The 18,340-nt window shown below is 44.3% G+C and overlaps 1 protein-coding gene across 5 annotated transcripts in view; it reads left to right on the forward strand.

Annotated features, from left to right (window-relative positions):
* Positions 1-18,340, forward strand: part of GRIK1 (glutamate ionotropic receptor kainate type subunit 1) — a 481,071-nt gene that overhangs the window by 356,805 nt on the left and 105,926 nt on the right. For all 5 annotated transcript variants that reach the window (XR_012302847.1, XM_073668326.1, XM_073668329.1 and 2 more), the window contains 3 exons: positions 7,965-8,078; positions 10,703-10,906; positions 13,987-14,210. Coding sequence is in view for 4 of the 5 variants with exons in the window: in XM_073668326.1 (XP_073524427.1) it covers positions 7,965-8,078; positions 10,703-10,906; positions 13,987-14,210 (542 nt within the window). In the remaining variant the exon portion in view is untranslated. The remainder of the gene's footprint in view (positions 1-7,964; positions 8,079-10,702; positions 10,907-13,986; positions 14,211-18,340) is intronic.

Genomic DNA, 18,340 nt, shown 5'->3' on the forward strand with positions numbered 1-18,340 from the left:
ATCTTTTGTAACACTCTCCTTACTGTCTTCCTGATGTGTGAGTCATCACCTAGACTTGTCGGAGCCGTCGCCATGCCAAGGACCGCCTCTGCAAGTAACTCGATCTGCTCCTGCTGTTGACGATGCTTATCCTGTTGCTGCTGTTTCTGGAGCTGGATCTGCTGCATCAGCAGCTTAGTGGTCTCTTGTTGCACCATTTATTGCTGCTGCAGTAATTGCTGGTGCTGCTGGTGTTGTGCTTGCTGTGCCTGCAGCAAATGTTTCAGCAGGTCCTCCATTTTGTCAGGCGTCACTTTCTGGCTTGTGGCAGACTTCCCCCAGGACATACAGTCCCTCTTGTAGCAGTAACACTGCCCCTTGGGATTTGTGCCCGTGCTTCTAGCGCCAATTGTAGGGTTTTGTACTCACTCAGCCGCGTTAGAGGTAGGCACAGGATACTATCTCTTTAAAATATCCAAGGCAGGTTTTTTCAGACTTCATACACCGCACTTTCAAAGCAAACAGAACACAACCTTGTCTGGCACAAAGTAACAAAGGAGAAAAATAAACAGTCCATATAGCACTGGGGGTTCGCCCACTCACAGTCAGTGTCTTTTAGCACAGACACGCTGGAGGTCTCCACACATCCAGTCACAGACACTGAATGAGACACTTGGTCTCCATTTTATACACACGCCCTGGGGTGGGGATATGTGAGCAGCCAATCCCTCCCAGTCTTATGACTGCTCATAAAAACCGGCCCTGATAACCCTCTGGGCACTATGTGTGCTGGAGCATGCTTCCCGGGTTTACATCATCAAAGCTACCAACCTCGGTGACTCATATCTCCCCTCAAGGACTTGTCTGGCGGCCATCTTACAGGCAGTATATAAGTACAGTCTATATGGCAGTAACGCAGTATATAAGTACAGTCTATATGGCAAGGATCGCCCCAAAACTGGGCAAAAATGCCACTATTAGATGGATTTACATAAACCCCATCCCTTTGTGGGCTCAGAACAGTCCCAAAGGTTGTTTCCAAAAAATGTGGGCAGTCCCAACAAAACCTGGGCTGCTTGCATCATCTGGAGTTCAGGGTCAGGACTCGTCCTCCATATTGTGTGCAGATGACCCGGTGCTGCTATCACCAACCAAGAAAGTCAGCAAAGAGAGTAATTCAGCTCCTCATGGGCACTACCCATCAATGCAAAGAAAAGTAACAGCAAGGTGCCCAGCTATGGAGATGGATAGATAGATTAATAGATAGATAATAGATTAGATATTAGTGATGAGCGAGCACTAAATTGCTCGTGTACTCCTTGCTCGGGTCGATCAAATTGGAATACTCGGGTGCTCGACTCAAGCAACGAGCCTAATGTAAGTCTATGGGAAACTCGAGCATTTTTCAGGCGGCTCCCCCCGGCGGCCTGCCTAGGGCATAAAAATTGCCCAAATCGATGGGAACAGTGCTCAAATGACATGGGAACAGCATGGGGAAGACCCCTGGAAGCATCTCTGACTCCCAGATCACTGCTGTCAACAACGTGGTCAGAGGTATTACGCCACTTTTACGGACTCACAATAAAACATACAAAAACGAAACCAAAATGGATTTTCCTGGGAAATATGTTAAGGAACATCCTTTCCAGGGTAATGACCCAAAATTTTGAGAACGCGAGCGTCATGGGAAAGGCAGAGTAACATAAACTCAGCCATGCGTGCCAGACTACTAACAGGCAAGACTTCCGTGTCCTTACCAAGAGGATGACTGACCATGCCCTCCTCCTCCTCTCTGTCCCCTGGCCATCCACGCTGAAAAGGCGGTATGACAGCTGTGCAGATAGTACCGTTTAGAGTGCATGAAATTAGCTCCTATCCCTCCTCCTCCTGTTCCTCATTGTCACCCAATCCACGTTGGGATGAGATGAGGCTGGGCTGTGTGTAATTACCCTGTATGGTTCCTTGATCCATCTCATCGTGCTCCGCCTGCAATGCATCCTCTTTGATTGTGAGCAGAGAGCGTTTCAGAAGACAGAGAAACTGGATGGTGACGCTAATTATGGCGTCATCGCTGCTCACCATCTTGGTGGAGTCCTCAAAGTTTTGGAGGATGGTACATATGTCTGACATCCATGTCCACTCCTGAGGTCTTATGTGTGGAGTCTGAACTGTGTACCAACGGCCTTGTTGATGCTGGTACTCAACAACTGCCCTGTTCTGCTCATAAATCCTTCCCAACATCTGCAGTGTAGAGTTCCAACGTGTGGGGACATCACACACTAGTCTGTGAGCCGGAAGCTGCAAACGCTGCTGAAACACGGCAAGGGCGGCGGAAGCTGTAGGTGACTTTCTAAAATGGGCACACAGGCGGCGTACTTTAACAAGCAGATCCGGCAGCTCCGGGTAGGATTTGAGAAACCGCTGAACCACGAGGTTAAGCACATGGACCAGGCATGGTACGTGTGTGAGCTCGCCTTGCCTCAGAGCCGCCACCAGATTCCGGCCATTGTCACACACGACCATGTCTGGCTGTAGGTTCAGCAGTGTGAGCCACAGATCTGCCTTCTCTTTCAGAGCTGTCCACAACTCTTCAGCATTGTGCGGTTTGTCACCTAAGCATATTGGCTTCAGCACAGCCTGTTGCCACTTGGCCGAGGCAGTGCTGCAGTGCTTCCAGCTTGTGACTGATGTGGTCATTTCAGAGATGGAGGCTGAAGAGGAAGAGGAGGCTGAGGAGGATGTTGTGCAGGAGCTGTAGACCGTGGGGGCAACCCTGATTGACCTAGGGCCCGCAATCCTTGGCGTCGGGAGGACGTGTTCCTTCCCAAGATCCGACTGGGTTCCAGGTACCACTATGTTAACCCAGTGTGCCGTCAGCGAGATGTACCGTCCCTGCGTACAAGCACTTGTCCACGTGTCCGTGGTTAGGTGGACTTTCCCAGTAACTGCGTTCTTGAGGGCACGGCTTGTGTAATGCACGGACCTTACACCGGGAGAAATAGTGGCGGCTGGGGACCGAGTACGGAGGGACGGCCACCGCCATCAGGTTGCGGAATGCTTCCGTCTCCACGAGCCTAAAAGGCAACATTTCGAGCACAAGCAGTCGTGAAATGTGAGAATTTAGTAGTGTGGCCTGTGGGGCGTTGGCTGCATATTTGCGCCTGCATTCCAAGGACTGGGGTATGGACAACTGAACGCTGTGCTGGGACAAGGACATGGACGTGCTTCCTGATGCTGCTACTTGAGAGTGTGCAACGACAGGTGCAGGGTAGGAGGCATCTTTGCATGCACCATGGACAGGGGATTGGCTTGCATGCACAACAGCAGAAGAAGCAATGGTGCCACCTGCAGACACTGTTCATGGACCCTGGGGTTCGGCCCACAAAGTCGGGTGCTTTGCTGCCATGTGCCTGATCATGCTGGTGGTGGTCAGGCTGGTCGTTTTGCCACCCCTGCTGATGCTGGCCTGGCAAGTGGTGCAAATGGCCTTTTTGGGGTTATCGACAGAGTCTTTAAAAAACAACCAGATTCGGGAAGACCTAACAGTTGTACTGGCAACTTCCTTCATGTTGGTGTTACAGGGAACGGTTGCCTGCCTTCTGTCTGCGGCCACCACACTGCTTCTTCCTGCCTGTTGGGGTGCTCTGCCTCCCTCCCCCTGTGTGATGCTGTCCTCACTCTGCATGTCCTCCTGTCCTCCTGCCAGTTTGGGTCAGTTACTATATCATCCACCACCTTGTCTTCCACTTCCGCACCCTGGTCCTCCTCCTGACTTTCTGGCAATTGTGTCTCATCATCGTCCACCTCTTGTGACACTTTCCCACCATCGCCTTTGTGTGACCGTGGCTGCTCAAATATTTGGGCATCGCTACACGCGATCTCCTCTTGCCCCGCTTGAATTGGACCGGGCAAGAGGCCCGAATCTATAAATGGAAAAGTGAACAGCTCTTCAGAGTGTCCAAGTGTGGGATCAGTTGTCTCTGGGCACTCGGCATGGTGGGAGGAAGGACGATCAGGCTGAGGAATATGCGGTCCAGACTCACAGCTACTGAGACTTGACCGTGTGGAAGACAGGGTGGTGGTGGTGGTGGCTAAGTGACTGGAAGCATTAACCGCTATCCAACCAACAACCTTTTGACACTGCTCTGGGTTCAATAGTGGTGTGCTGCGGTCCCCTAGAAATTGGGACAGGAAGGTCACGCGAGAAGATGTGGGTGTTTGTTGTGGCACAATTTCGGCTTGCCCACGGCCTTGTCCTCGGCCTCTGCATGCACCATTACCATCACGTCCAGTTCCCCATCCCTTGCCACATGCCTTGCCCATTTTACATGGAGGACAGTATCTTCCACACTCACTACAAATGACTGAGTTTGGAGCAAACTTATATGTGATCCGTGTGATAGAGAAAACAGAGTTTTAAATACCTGGCCTGTAGGTAAGTAGTTTGAACAGCAAACTGGTGTGAATTGCTTCACTGACACACTGAAAGAAATTTTTAATGGAGGCCAGAAATGGCAGTATTTTCTGACCACGTATATGTGATCCGTGTGGCGGAGAAAACAGAGTTTTAAATAGCTGGATTTTTAGCGCTCTAATATGGAAAGGACCTGGCTGTATTCTGCAGTGCCAACAAGCAAATGGCGCAGAAAAACTGTGTTCTCTGGATTGCGTTTTAAGCAAATAATGAGGATTAAGATCCAAAGAAAAGTATTCCTGGCCCCTGAGACCTGGGCCTTTGTATAGAAATATCTAACAGCAGCAGAAGGCAGAACTGGAATGGAGCCTCTTGTGCTATATGCACTGCAGTCTGCTATATACCCTGCCTGCCTATACACCCTGCCTGCCTGATATCTCTGCAGATGGATTAGTCCTCAGAAGGACTGTTTAAGATGGATATGTGTAATGTACGGTTTTTCTCCCTACACTACCTAATACACAAGCAAATCTCTCCCTGACACAGCAGCACCTCTCCCTACACTTTCTGATCCGGAGTGACTGTGACGAGCATGGCGGCGCCAGGTCTGATATAGACCTGATGACGCTGTGCTGCCAACCAATCACTGTAATGCCACAACCAACATGGCTACTGCATTACAGTGCATGGCAGGCAATCCCTGCATGTCCATTGGCTCTCTAAAGAGCGCCAAACATGCAGGGAGGGGAGCCGAGCTCCCGCCGAGCAACCCCGGCAATACTTGCGAGCGCCGAGCATCTTGAGTAGTGAGATGCTCTGGCGAGCACCGAGCAGTAGCGCGCACGCTCGCTCATCACTAATAGATATTAGATTGATCCTGGATAGGTAGATCTACTTTTCACACATGGTACTTGCCATCTGTCCACCACCGTCGATAACAGAGGAACTGATGCTGCGGTGATGGAAATTGAATTGAAGCCCCCTCTTGTCAGACGATGGATTTATAAACACATGAGTGGCTGACGTATATTATATACTTATTATTAATTCTTCACAGTCAATTTCTTACAGGACAAATTGTCCCTTCGGTTTTTCTGATTGTTGACAGCTTCAGCAGAAGATGATTTATTTACCAGCGGAGGTCGATGAATATATATTTTTCATTTCTAACACAAACCTGAATAATAATCCTGAAGTCCTGGAGACCCCCACCTCCATTTCCCCCTCCCCCCCAAAAAAAATTGTGTTAGCGGGTTGATGATAAATTGATAATTACTGGGGGTCAACAATCCGTTGCTCTGAATTCCCCAGTTTAAATTAATCAGTTGCCGCTCATGCCCAGAGCCGCCCGCTCCTTGTCTATGGGACTGACAGACACGGCCATGTCAGTACCAACGGCAATGAATGGAATCATATGGCTTGTTCCCTTCTAAAAAGGGACTCTAGAGCCCCAATCTCGTAATCATTGAGATTCCCAACATCAATGGAACGTGCCGTCGTTTTATCAAATATTCAGGATTATTCAAAGTCATAGAGAAGTAATTCAGATGCAAAGGAAAGGATTTTCTAATTTGTTTTTTTCAGGTTCTTGTTTTGTAGATTTCCAAAATGAGGTTCAAGGGGTAACGTTTCTCCTTGTGGAGAATGACAAGCCAAGCCTGCCATGTCAGAGTGAGGAGACTTGTAAGCCATGGATGCTCCTCTGGGAAATTAAATATGCAAATTGTCTCTTCTCTGGAGAGGAAATTTGCATACAAAATGAGGTTCAAATGTTGATTTGCTGAAGTTTTGGATGAAATGAAATTTACTGTATTTTTACTTGCAGTGTGTGAAAATATAATCAGCCATCAGGGCAGATGATTATACAGGGAACAGCTGATGGCGGCTGACTCTGGTGTGAACTCCTCGCTTTAGTTACTTTTGCTCTTACTCCAGTTATTGCGGTGGCTTTCTGGCGTGTGCCAAATTCGTTTTTTTTTATGCAAAATCAAATGTTGCAAAATCACTTTAGTAAGTGGAAAAGGAGCATAAACTAAAAGAGCCGTTCTGCACAGACGAGTTATATACTGAGATGTGTGTGACATATTGTAACTTCCAAAAAATGACTCTGACATTGGCCCTGACAAAACCCATTATATGTGCAGCTCTACTATTTTACTTTCTATCTATTTATCTATCTATATGTCTGCCTTCAAATCAAAAAGTACAGCAGCACATTGTGTGCACCGAGATGTATGCAAATATTGGATGTATAAAATATACACTATATTACTGTTATACAGAGAAATTGAGGTACTTAGCACACAGAATAGCCAATTTGTATGTGCCGCATGCTCTTTTTCCCTATCACCTTCCCTCTCCACTTCTTTCCTTCCTTCCTTCGCTTCTTTTCCATCCTTTCCTTCCTTCTTTCCCTAATTCCTTCCTTTTCTCGTCCCTTCCCTTTTTCCTTCTCTCCTCATTATCTTTCTTCCCTTTTTTATTCAGTCCTTCTCTCCTTTTTTTCTTCCTTCCCTCCTTCCTTCCTTCGCTTCCTTTCCTTCCTTCGCTTCCTTCTCTTATTCCTTCACTAATTCCTTTCTTTTCTCCTTCCTTCCCTTTTTCCTTCTCTCTCCGCTATCTTTCTTCCCTTTTTTATTCAGTCCTTCTCTCCTTTTTTTCTTCCTTCCTTCCCTCCTTCCTTCCCTTCCTTCTCTTATTCCTTCACTAATTCCTTTCTTTTCTCCTTCCTTCCCTTTTTCCTTCTCTCTCCACTATCTTTCTTCCCTCTTTTTATTCCGTCCTTCTCTCCTTTTTTCCTTCATTCCCTCCTATCCTCCACCCTTCCTATCATCCCTTCTTCCTTCCTTCCATCATTCCTTACTTCCTTTCCTCCTTCTATCGCTTCTTTTCCATCCTTTCCTTCCTTTCCTTATTACTCCACTAATTTCTTCCTTTCCTCCTTCCTTCCCTTTTTCCTTTTCTCCCCACTTTCTTTCCTTTTTTATTCCATCATTCCTCCTTTTCTCCTTCCTTTCCACCTTTTTCCCTATTTCCTCTCCTCTCAACTACCTTCCTTCCTTCGCTTTCTTTCCTTCCTTCCCTTATTCCCTTCCTAATTCGTTCCTTTTCTCCTTTGTTCCCTTTTTCCTTCTCTCCCCACTATATTTCTTCCCTTTTTATTCAGTCCTCCTCTCTTTTTTTCCTTCATTCCCTCCTTTCCTACACCCTTTCTTCATCCCCCCTTCCTACTATCTTCCTTCCCTCCTTCCTACTGCCTTCCTTGCTTCCCTTCCTTTCCTTCCCTAATTCCTTCCTTTTCTCCTTCCTTCACTTTTGCCTTTTCTCTCCACTATCTTTCTTCCCTTTTTTATTCTGTCCTTCTCTCATTATTTCATTCATTCCCTCCTTTCCTCCACCCTTCCTTTCTTCACTTCTTTCCATCATTCCCTCATTCCTTACTTCCCTTCCTTTTTTTCTTCCTTTCTTCCTTCTTATCTATCTTTCTATGTATGTTTTTTCTCATTATTTTTTGGAGATGTCCTAAATGTTTTAAGACGAAGCTTCTCACCTCACAATTTCTACATTGCAGATTGGAGTTTGGAACTCAAACATTGGCCTTAATATGACTGATGGTATGAAAGACAAGTCCACAAATATAACAGACTCGCTAGCCAACCGGACACTTATAGTCACCACCATCTTGGTAAGTAAAAAAATACAACTTTCATCTGCTTTGGCCGAGATATTTAAATACAGGACTAAGGCTGTAATATTAATCTTTGCCCCAGAGGAAGGAAAGCCTAGCTCTGACCCTCATCTTCACCATGACGTAGTAGAGAGTTAATATCCTCAATCGATGGCGGAGGAGAACAGTGTTGTCCATATCCAGGGAAATCCAATTATAAGCTAATAGAGATAATTACATTCATATCTGTTCCAGAGAATCATTGATCTCGTCCAATGATTGGAATTAATAAAATGAGGATTGACAAGCCATCAGACACTATTGACCCTTGTAAGCAGAGGACAAAAGAAAGATCTGGTCACAGTATGGGCATAGCCATCAGGGAAAGTGGCTGGTGTGGAGCCCGGTGACTAAAGGGGAACCAATCTCCACTCAGAGATGAAGACCAATTAGTAACGACCATGGGTGATGAAAGACGAGAGTGGGAAGATGAAAGTCGTTCACTGTGAGATCAAGGAAATTAGAAAAACACAAGAGATGAGTGCAGAAGTCTTTCAGGTCCCCATGGTCCATAGAGACACTCTGACTTTTTCCTATATGAACACTTAGCTATTTATTAGGTCCATGGTCAAAATACGGTTCCAAACTTATTTCTGGATTGTCTTAGGTTTTTGTTCTTCAGGTTGCTCACTGTAGAATAAAGTAGGTCCTTATGGCCCTAAACGATAATTTGGCTGACCGCTATCTCACCCAACTTCCCCATACACAAGAACACTAGGCTCAGCCGAGAGCTCCTTGGTCTCTGTGAGAGAACCGCTGTCAGTCTTTTCTGGCGGTAGCTTATCCAAACAAATGGATCGGCCATTGAAATTTCAATGATCAGATCCTTCTCGGAAGAGGCCCAATACATGTAAGGTAGTCAGCCAATCACACTGAAATCCATGAGTTTGGCTGACTTAATCCAACTTTGAGAGCCCTAAGGCAAACACCTAGATCCTGAATAATTTATTTGAGTACTTGTAGCAGGGCTTCTTATTGGAGCTAGCAAAGTAGGCCATTGCCTTGTGCCCCATTTCCTAAAACTGCACCATGTTATGTATAGTAATTATTCTTAGGAATTTTAATGACACATATTGTTTTGCCATTATGTGGTAGCATTACATAAGATGTACATCTAGGGGAAATACTGATTCTCCTTAACGAGACCAGTTCAGTATGAAGTCTTACAAGCAATGCTCCATGGGAAAGAGAAGTATGCAATTTAGCTCGCTCAGATAACCAGACTCTGCTCTACACTGGTGAGAGGCAAGAAGATTGAAACAGTCTGTCTGTAGATGAGTTTCTAAATTGGCATTTATTCGTAGTCATGTTGCATGGATTCTTAAAGGGGATCTTCCACTGGATTTTTTTTAATTTATACTGAGTGCTTTCTCCAATTGCCGATGCTCCACTGATTTTGGAACAGTTTTTCTTTTTCTTCTGTGCCCCTCCGTTCCAAAGTTATGCACATTTTCACTTGATCCATCTGAGTGTATACCACAGAACTTCTCTGTGGGCATTTGCTTTTTCTCCTCTGATGCTGACCAATCAGAACACAGCCACGCCCCCTAAGAGGATCTGTGGAACACACCCAGTTGGCTGAAGGGAACATTTTTGCACCTTTATTACCGTGCAACATAACTTTGGAACGGAGGGGCACAGAAGAAAAAGAAAAACTGTTCCAGAATCAGTAGAGCAGTGGCAACCAGAGAACATACAATTCAGTGAAAGGTCCTCTTTAAAGGGTCTGACGTTGACTTACAGGCTTGCCATCTGTCCTCGGTGGTATATTGTGAATTAGCAGTGTTATGGGAACTCTGTACTTGGATATTATTTAGGCATTAATAATTGTAGTACTTGGACACCAAATAGCAGTATTATTAGCATTTTTGGCATTGTATGGTAGGTGATAAGCCCTTTACGTTCCGATGAACCTTAGAGACATTTCAATTTTTACTATATGACCACTTGGTTATTTCTCAAAATGGGGTTCCAAACTTATTTCTGGATTTTCTTGGTTTCTTTTTTCTTCAGGTTGCTCACAATAGATAAAGTAGACTTCGATGTTTTGGCCAAGAGCTATCTCTTCGTCTCCCCTGTACACAGGAATGCTAGGCTCAGCGTTGACCCACCAATATGTTGGTCTATGGGTTGAACTAGATGGACTTAGTCTTCCTTCAACCTTAAAAACTATGTTACTATGTAATAGAACCTCCACAGATCGTCATAACTGGGAAGATTTCCCACTGACTCTCCTCTGACTGCAAGACTTCGGCCTAGAGGAGAAAAATGGGATGGCACGTCCCACCTGTGATCTATCTCTCCATTGAAAGTCTATGGTACTGAAGATATGAATGTATCCGAGTGCTGTGCTACCTTCATCACTTCCAGAGTTGAACAGAGAGGCTGGCACTTCATTCACCATAGCCCCTGTTATGGTGATCGGAGGGGGGTCCCAGTACTGGGACTTCCACCAATCTTGCAGTTATCATTAGGATAGGTGAATGATAGATAGATGAAAACTTGTTTAGACTGGAATACCCCTTTAATTATATCACATTCCTGCTACCCGACATAACAGTGCCTCATATTTATCCTTGTAGGAGGATCCCTATGTCATGTACAAGAAGTCTGACAAGCCCTTGTATGGAAATGACAGATTCGAGGGCTACTGCTTGGATTTACTCAAGGAACTCTCCAACATCCTGGGCTTTATATATGAAGTCAGACTGGTGGCAGACGGAAAATACGGGGCACAGAACGACAAAGGGGAGTGGAACGGAATGGTCCGAGAGCTCATCGATCATGTAAGAAGCTGTCGTATTGTTCTTACTAGACTTGACTCAAGCCGTGATGAGAATGTCATGTATTACTATCGCAATCCATCATTAAAGCCTCGTTGGGTTTTCCGGCGTGATGAATTCTCATTGAGATTGCCGTGTAATGGCTGCGGAGCGGGAAAACGAAGTCCTCCAGTAAATCCTATTCCAAAGAACTACTTCAAAATAATAAGGCCGTATATTTAATAACGGGGATATAGATGACACCCAGCTGACAATTGGTGCCATCGTTCGTCATCTGTATGACACCTTGTGCTGATGCTTCCAATGTAAGACTCGTTCCGTAGAGATACAGAGAGTGGCGAAGTATGATGTGGTCATGGTGGCACCTCCACCGTAGGCTTACATGCTTCACCCGAGCGCAGTCCGGCAAAGGAAGCTCTCAGGGCTTGGCTGGGACTGCTCAGTGACCAGCAGGGTCCTAGGATTTTCTCTGTGATTGTGGAAGGGAAAACCGATCCTCAAAATAATTATACAGCTCCATCCACAGTCCTCACCCTCTGGCCTTACAGCCCATAGCAGTCACAAAGAAAAAAAATAGACTAGTAACGAATATCTAAGTCATATGGCCGGTATAATTCGGGTGTTGTCTTTGGTAACCGATAATGGACCATGCGTTACACTAAACCAATAGTTAGTAAACACCAGGGACTTGGGCGCTAAACTTATGACCACTATGCCGACTGGTTATTAAACCACTGAACACCAGGAACCTTATGGTCACTATCTGTCTGTTTACTAAATAACTGCAGCTGGGTTACTAAACCACTGGACACCAATAACTCGCGGACTACACTAATAGACACTAGTAGCTGGGTTACTAAACCACTGGACACCAATAACTCGCGGACTACACTAATAGACACTAGTAGCTGGGTTACTAAACCACTGGACACCAATAACTCGCGGACTACACTAATAGACACTAGTAGCTGGGTTACTAAACCACTGGACACCAATAACTCGCGGACTACACTAATAGACACTAGTAGCTGGGTTACTAAACCACTGGACACCAATAACTCGCGGACTAAACTAATAGACACTAGTACCTGGGTTACTAAACTACTGGACACCAGGGATTTGGACACTAAGGTTGTGGCCATTATCCAGCTGGGTTACTAAAGCACTGAACACCAACTATGTCAGTTAATTAATGGACACTGGTAGCTGGGTTACTAAACCACTGGACACCAGGGACTGGTGTGTTAAGGTTATAGTCACTATCCAGTAGGGTTACTAAACCACTGGACACCACAGACTAGGGCATTTAACTAATATATGCAACTGGCTGTAAGGCAGCGCTAGTCATCATGCTGGGGGACACTCGCTTCACCGGGTCAATTAAAGCACACATGCATCGTTTTCCAGTAACATGAAATCCAGCAGTTTATTACACTTCATAACTGCTTATCACACAGTCCATCTCAGTGGCTCACCGGCATGTTTACACACATAACATCCAAGAGCCTTTCAAGTGGCAGACAGGCCCACTTGGCTCCAGTTACAGCCTTCAGCAAAGTAACTATATCAATGTCCATATAACTCACCGCTTTTGCCTTTTGCCGGGTCTAGCGGTTTCCATCAGATTTGTTCTGCCACAGCTGTGGCTTTACGGCTTCCCAGATGGGGGTCTCCAGCCCTCTTACCTTCCAAGGCTACTGGCATCTCTTACACACAAGGATCCAGCCTCTGCCTTTCAGGCTTCACCAGGCCTCACCAGGCCTCACTAGGCCTCACACTCTAACGGTGTCCCACACACGGGGAACAGGCCTCTTGCCTTTCACACTGTCTCAAAAGCACCAAGATTTATATATCCTTCAGTGCATACAGGACCTGTGCTGATGTCACAGTCATGTGATCAGTCCTTCTGTGTGTACAGGACCTGTGCTGATGTCAGTCATGTGATCAGTCACCTGAGGGAGAGGTACATGGTCAGCCAGAACACACCCTGGACTATTACAGTAATGCCGCAAGCCGCTGCATTACATTGCTTACTAAACCACTGGACACCATGGACTGGGGCACTCAGCATATAGAAACTATCCAGCTAGGTTACTAAATAACTGGACACCATGGACTATAGTAAGTAACAAATGGACACTAGCAAGTGGGTTAATAAACCTCTGGTCACCATGAGCTGGGAACTAAGGTTATGGTTACTATCCAGTTGGGTTACTAAACCACTTACTAAACCACACCTGGCACTGGGACACTAAACTAAAGGAGAACACCCGCTGCGTTACTATACCACTGGACACCAGGAACTCTGGCACTAAATTAATTGATACTAGTAGCTGTGTTTCTAAACCACTTCACACCGAGGACTGGGGCTAACCTTATGGTTACCATCCAGCTGGATTACTAAACAATTGGACACCAGGGACTAGTGTAATTAAATAATGGACACTGGCAGTTGGGTTACTAAACCTCTGTACACCAGTGACTTATGCACTATGGTTAGGGACACTATCCAGCTGGGTTACCAAACCACTGGACACCAGGAGCTTGGGAACTAAACTAATGGACACTAATAGTTGGGTTATTGAACCACTGGACACCAGGTACTAGGGCAATTAACTAATGGACACTGACAGGTGGGTTATTAAACCTCAGGACACCAGTGTCACTATCCAGATGCGTTACTATCCACTGCAATCCAGGGACTAGGGCAGTAAACTAATGGACACTGGTAGCTCGGTTAACAAATCACTTGGACACTAGGGACTGGAGACGGTAAATAATGGACAGTAGCAGCTGGGTTACTAAACCTGGAAACCATGGACTGGGGCCCAAACCTTATGGTCACTGTCAGCTTGGTTACTACATTTTATTTATTTTCCTGCTGATCAGGAACGATGCTAGATATTTAGGCTGATGCGCTACAACTTCGAGTGGGCTCGAGCATTATTCTCACTGTTTATCAGGCCCAGCACTATAAAAATGAATCTAATCAGTACTAATCTAAATAACGTTTAACAAAAATTACTAAAAAAAAATCTGAATTTTTAAAAAAATAAACACTAAAAGATGTTTTTTATTGACAGAAAGCCGACCTGGCTGTGGCTCCTCTCACCATCACCTATGTAAGAGAGAAGGTCATAGACTTCTCCAAGCCATTCATGACTCTGGGAATCAGCATCTTATATCGGAAACCCAATGGCACCAATCCCGGCGTCTTTTCTTTCCTGAACCCACTTTCTCCAGACATATGGATGTACGTCCTTCTCGCCTGCTTGGGTGTTAGCTGCGTTTTGTTCGTCATCGCAAGGTAAGTGACTGCCCCAGTGAAATTCATTCTAGACTGTTACTTATGATCATAGTGTGAGGATCGGGGGATTTATTACTGCGTAGCTGGATCTCCGCTAAAAATCATTTTTGCAGTTCCATTAAAAATGTTGCACCTTTTGGCTTTTAGACGCTCTTTGTTTAGCAACTTTGATTTGATCTGTGGTCATAAATCAGTTGAAAGGAGCTCAGAAAAAGGCAAATAAGAGATAAAAATTTGGTTTCGGACCATCAGAATGAGCTTACTGACAAATTCTCAGTTGACTCATTCTGCAGCTAATAACACCGAGGCTATTGAAGGCAAACTGTGCCAACATTTTTAAAAGAAGCCCAATTGCAAAAGTGATTTTTAGCCTCAAATATGTGCATTCAAGCAAAAAAAGAAAATTATTCCCAAAGGAGGACAACCCCCCCCCCTTGCTTATTTAGTCAGTGATTGTGCCCTACTGAAGAGTAATTGCTTTCAGTGGTCAAACGATAGACAACAGCAAGATAAATGTGATGTTTACTCTGATGTGATTCCATTGATATCCACGTCTGGATTATTTTAGCTGAGACCAGCTTCATATGTTTTCATCCTTTGAATGTTTACCTTAATGTATGACTTATTTTTACTACATTTTTTTAAAAAAAAAATCATCAGGAAATACAAACTCTTGACTTGTCCTCTTATATTAGATTGTTAAAGGTGCCATTCATAGTTATATGTTCAGCACTCAGAGGTGTTGCCGCTCAATTTTCAAGGGATTGAATGACAGCATTGAATAAAAAAGTAGGGTGTGAATCCCTGTGGGAATGTCAATCATATTGGTTGTGACCAATCTAATTGATGAACAGCTAGAAAGGATCTGTCACTTGCCCATAAATATGTAAATTTTTTTAACCTGGTGTAAATGCCGCTGTTCTCCTGAATCCAGCAATGTTTTTCTTTTGTTCCTGCGCCTCTCCGTTCCTGAGATATGGCCCTTTCTTCCTTGTGTATAAATCTTGTTTTGTTACGAAGTGGGCGTGGTTCTCAAGAATACGCCCATAGAAAAGAATTCAGAACCACGCCCACTTAAGTTAACAAGACTAGATTTGAATACAAAGAGGAAGAGGCTATATCTCAGGAACGGAGAGGCTCAGGAACGAAAGAAAAACATCGCCGGAATCAGGAGAACAGCGGCATTTAAACCAGGTAAAAACATTACATATTTATGGCGAGTGATAGGATCCCTTTAACAAGATGAAACTTACTTAGGGATAAACATTTTAATATCAAGTAAACCATCTTTTACAGTGCTGGCCAAAAGTATTGGCACCCCTGCAATTCTGTCAGATAATACTCAGTTTCTTCCTGAAAATGATTGCAATAAAAAATTCTTTGGTATTATTCTCTTCATTTAATTTGTCTTCAATGAAAAAAACACAAAAAGAATTATCCTAAAGCCAAATTGGATATAATTCCACACCAAACCTAAAAAAGGGGGTGGACAAAAGTATTGGCACTGTTTGAAAAAGCATGTGATGTTTCTCTAATTTGTGTAATTAACAGCACCTGTAACTTACCTTTGGCACCTAACAGGTGTTGGCAATAACTAAATCACACTTGCAGCCAGTTAACATGGATTAAAGTTGACTCAACCTCTGTCCTGTGTCCTTGTGTGTACCACATTGAGCATGGAGAAAAGAAAGAAGACCAAAGAACTGTCTGAGGACTTGAAAAACCAAATTGTGAGGAAGCATGAGCAATCTCAAGGCTACAAGTCCATCTCCAAAGACCTGAATGTTCCTGTGTCTTCTGTGCGCAGTGTCATCAAGAAGTTTAAAGCCCATGGCACTGTGGCTAACCTCCCTAGATGTGGACGGAAAAGAAAAATTGACAAGAGATTTCAACGCAAGATTGTGCGGATGGTGGATAAAGAACCTCGACTAACAGCCAAACAAGTTCAAGCTGCCCTGCAGTCCGAGGGTACAACAGTGTCAACCCGTACTATCCGTCGGCGTCTGAATGAAAAGGGACTGTATGGTAGGATACCCAGGAAGACCCCACTTCTTACCCCGAGACATAAAAAAGCCAGGCTGGAGTTTGCCAAAACTTACCTGAGAAAGCCTAAAACGTTTTGGAAGAATGTTCTCTGGTCAGATGAGACAAAAGTAGAGCTTTTTGGGAAAAAGCATCAACATAGAGTGTACAGGAAAAAAAAAGAGGCATTCAAAGAAAAGAACACGGTCCCTACAGTCAAACATGGTGGAGGTTCCCTGATGTTTTGGGGTTGCTTTGCTGCCTCTGGCACTGGACTGCTTGACCGTGTGCATGGCATTATGAAGTCTTAAGACTACCAACAAATTTTGCAGCATAATGTAGGGCCCAGTGTGAGAAAGCTGGGTCTCCCTCAGAGGTCATGGGTCTTCCAGCAGGACAATGACCCAAAACACACTTCCAAAAGCACTATAAAATGGTTTTAGAGAAAGCACTGGAGACTTCTAAGGTGGCCAGCAATGAGTCCAGACCTGAATCCCGTAGAACACCTGTGGAGAGATCTCAAAATGGCAGTTTGGAGAAGGCACCCTTCAAATATCAGGGACCTGGAGCAGTTTGCCAAAGAAGAATGGTCTACAATTCCAGCAGAGCATTGTAAGAAACTCATTGATGGTTACCGGAAGCAGTTGTTCGCAGTTATTTTGGCTAAAGGTTGTGCAACCAAGTATTAGGCTGAGGGTGCCAATACTTTTGTCCGGCCCTTTTTTGGAGTTTTGTGTAAAATGATCAATGATTTGATTTTCGCTTCATTCTCTTTTGTGTGTTTTCCTTGCAAGCAAATTAAATGAAGATAATAAGACCAAAGAATTTGTGATTGCAATCATTTTCAGGAAGAAACTGAGTATTATCTGACAGAATTGCAGGGGTGCCAATACTTTTGGCCAGCACTGTAGGTGGTTATGTTATATGACAGTAATTTGAATTGTGTAAACTACTGTTATTTTTTAATTTTATGATATTTTGAGAATATGGCAAAAGATTTTTCTTGGTAAAATGGTGGAGATTTTTGGTTGAAAAAATATCTATCTTACAATATAAGAAAATACTACATTGGCCAACACAATTGTTCCACATGGACATATATTTCTAAATGCAGGAGTTTGGCTGACGGATGTGTTATCCTTAGAAGGACATGAGTCCCCAAAATTCAGACTTGCTCCATTGCTCATGGGCCTAAATGTTGGACCCCTACATGGAAGGGCATATGACTATGATGATCCTGCTTCCATTGTTATGGGGTAACGAGAACTTAAGGCGCAACATCACTTGTAAATGCTGCTGTTCTCCTGAATCCGGTTTTGTTTTTCTTTTCTGTTCCTCCGCCTCTCCATTCGTGACATGTGGTCCCTTCTTTCCTTTCTTTAAATCTAGCCTTGTTAACCAATTGGGAGTGGTCCTCAAGAAGACACCGACAAAGAAGAGCAGAGGATCATGCCCACTTGACTAACAAGACTAGATCTATATACAATTGCAAAAAGAACTTCGGCACTCCATACATGAAAATATAAGAAATATTGTATCTAGACTAATGTCACTTTGAAAAATGAAGGTTTTTTGCGCATAATTTGGCCAATACAGGCTTACAGCCCAAGAGTGGCATATCCAGTGGTAGCGTAGCGTAGTTTCCCATCATACGAAGGTGACCTTGTCGTGGTTGATGGGCACACATAAATTGGCCAAATTATGCGCAAAAAAACCTTCATTTTTCAAAGCGACATTAGTCTAGATACAATATTTCTTATATATTCATGTATGGAGTGCCGAAGTTCTTTTTGCAATTGAGATTACTCTTTTCTTCAGAGCACCCGAATAGACCAGTGAGCGACCCCTCTCTTTTTTCTAGATCTATATACAGGGAAGAGGGGGCCATATCTCAGGAACAGAGAGGCGCAGGAAGAAAAGAAAAATAATGCTGGATTCAGGAGAACAGCGGCATTTACACCAGATAGAAAAATATATATATTTATGGCAAGTGTAAAGTCCTTTTTAAATAAATGACTTGAATGTGGAAGTAAACACCATGCCATTCTGGTGAGGATCAAACAATTTGGTACCATAATGTAATCTAATTAGAGATGGGCGGATTGATT

This window comes from Phyllobates terribilis, unplaced genomic scaffold (genome assembly GCF_046119375.1).
Source record: "Phyllobates terribilis strain yellow unplaced genomic scaffold, ASM4611937v1 Scaffold_2__4_contigs__length_985480577, whole genome shotgun sequence".
Taxonomy (NCBI): Eukaryota; Metazoa; Chordata; class Amphibia; order Anura; family Dendrobatidae; genus Phyllobates; species Phyllobates terribilis.